The sequence below is a fragment of the Nannospalax galili genome, unplaced genomic scaffold (genome assembly GCF_000622305.1).
Source record: "Nannospalax galili isolate Female #2095 unplaced genomic scaffold, S.galili_v1.0 scaffold252, whole genome shotgun sequence".
NCBI lineage: Eukaryota > Metazoa > Chordata > Mammalia > Rodentia > Spalacidae > Nannospalax > Nannospalax galili.
Genome location: NW_008333886.1, coordinates 4,272,168 through 4,273,547, shown reverse-complemented (window position 1 = coordinate 4,273,547; position 1,380 = coordinate 4,272,168). Strand labels below are relative to the sequence as shown.

Genomic DNA, 1,380 nt, shown 5'->3' with positions numbered 1-1,380 from the left:
CTAATCCAGTTGTTTTCCTGACTTTGTTTTAGAATGAATCTCTTCTCCATCATCTGATATGAGGTCCATGTACTCATCAAAACCAGTAATACAGCCCTCTAGCCACATATTCACTTGCTCATCCAGCCACACCTGAATTTGAGATCTATTTTGCAAGTATCTGAAGATGAGGTTGACGGGCTGCACCATCACTGTCTGCACCTTCTGGCCCTGGCCACAGTACGCCACTGTGGGAGTCACAAAGACCACAGGAATAGACACCTAGTAACTGGTTTTTCAAGCTTCTATCTTGCCCTCAGTTTTTCTGCTAGCCTGTCTACTTGCTGTTTGTTGTTGGTTTTGAGATCCTGTTGTAGGCAGGAATCTTGTGACATTCTGACCACTGACTGCTGTCTGACTTCAGGAACAATGCAGTGAAGACACTGTAGGTGTCAATAGGCAACTCACCTGGGTAACTTTCACGTTTGAGGTACACCAGTTCATTAAGTGTGAAATCATGGCAGGTGGAAGATGGGAAAAATCAGCAAAAGGGACATCCCATCCAATCCTCTCACTGTAAACTGATTCCCAGTGTAGTGAAAGCATTCACTCCACCTCTTTCCACGTCCTGGCGAACATTTGAAATAAGAATGAAGTCATGGGGCTAAGAGTGTGGCTCAGTGGTAGAACTTGCCTAGGAGGAGCAAGACCCTGGATTCAAGGTCCAGTACCACAAACACACACTCATGCACACACACACAATTATCTGTTAGGATTTGAATGTGAAACGTCTCCCGTGGGCTCATGTGTTTGAACCCTTGGTCTCTAGCCAGTGGTGCAGTAATGACAGCCTGTGGAAACTTTAAGAGGCTGGTGAGGAGGGTCACTGGGGATGGACCTTTAAGGGTTCTACCCTGGCCCATTTCCAGTCTTGCTCTCTCTTGTCACCTTGTGAGGAATTTTATAGTGTTGTATTGGTGTCTGTGCTCAGCTGCAACCCAGGGCCTCTTGCATGCTAAACATGTGCTCTCTCCCACAGAGTTAAGCTCCTAGTCTAAAGCAGAAATTGTCCCATATGTGTGAGGTTGTGAAGAGTGTGGTTCTGACCAGGTCTCCAGCACTTTTCCCTTGATGTCATGAAATATAGTTACGACTGAGTATGTTTCATTTCTGTGGTCTGTTGCCCTTAATGCATTATAAGTTTAGGAGTCTGCATTCCTAAATTCACAAAATAATGCAGAACAGAGTGAAATGGTAAGCCTTTATCTTTAAGGTATAACATAGGTAACTTCAAATATCTCACAGTGAGGTTTCAGGATGTAGGACATCAATAAAATGTGGGAGTCAATCCCCAGCACCAAAGAAGTGACAGTAATAAAATGCCCCTAGAGTAAAACATTT

At 44.3% G+C, this 1,380-nt stretch overlaps 1 protein-coding gene across 1 annotated transcript; it reads right to left on the bottom strand.

Moving 5' to 3' along the window:
- On the bottom strand, positions 1-189 carry LOC103730581 (small nuclear ribonucleoprotein E-like). Its single transcript, XM_017797090.1, has one exon. The coding sequence runs from the start codon at positions 187-189 to the stop codon at positions 1-3; it is 189 nt and encodes a 62-aa protein (XP_017652579.1).
- Positions 190-1,380: the final 1,191 nt, after the last annotated feature.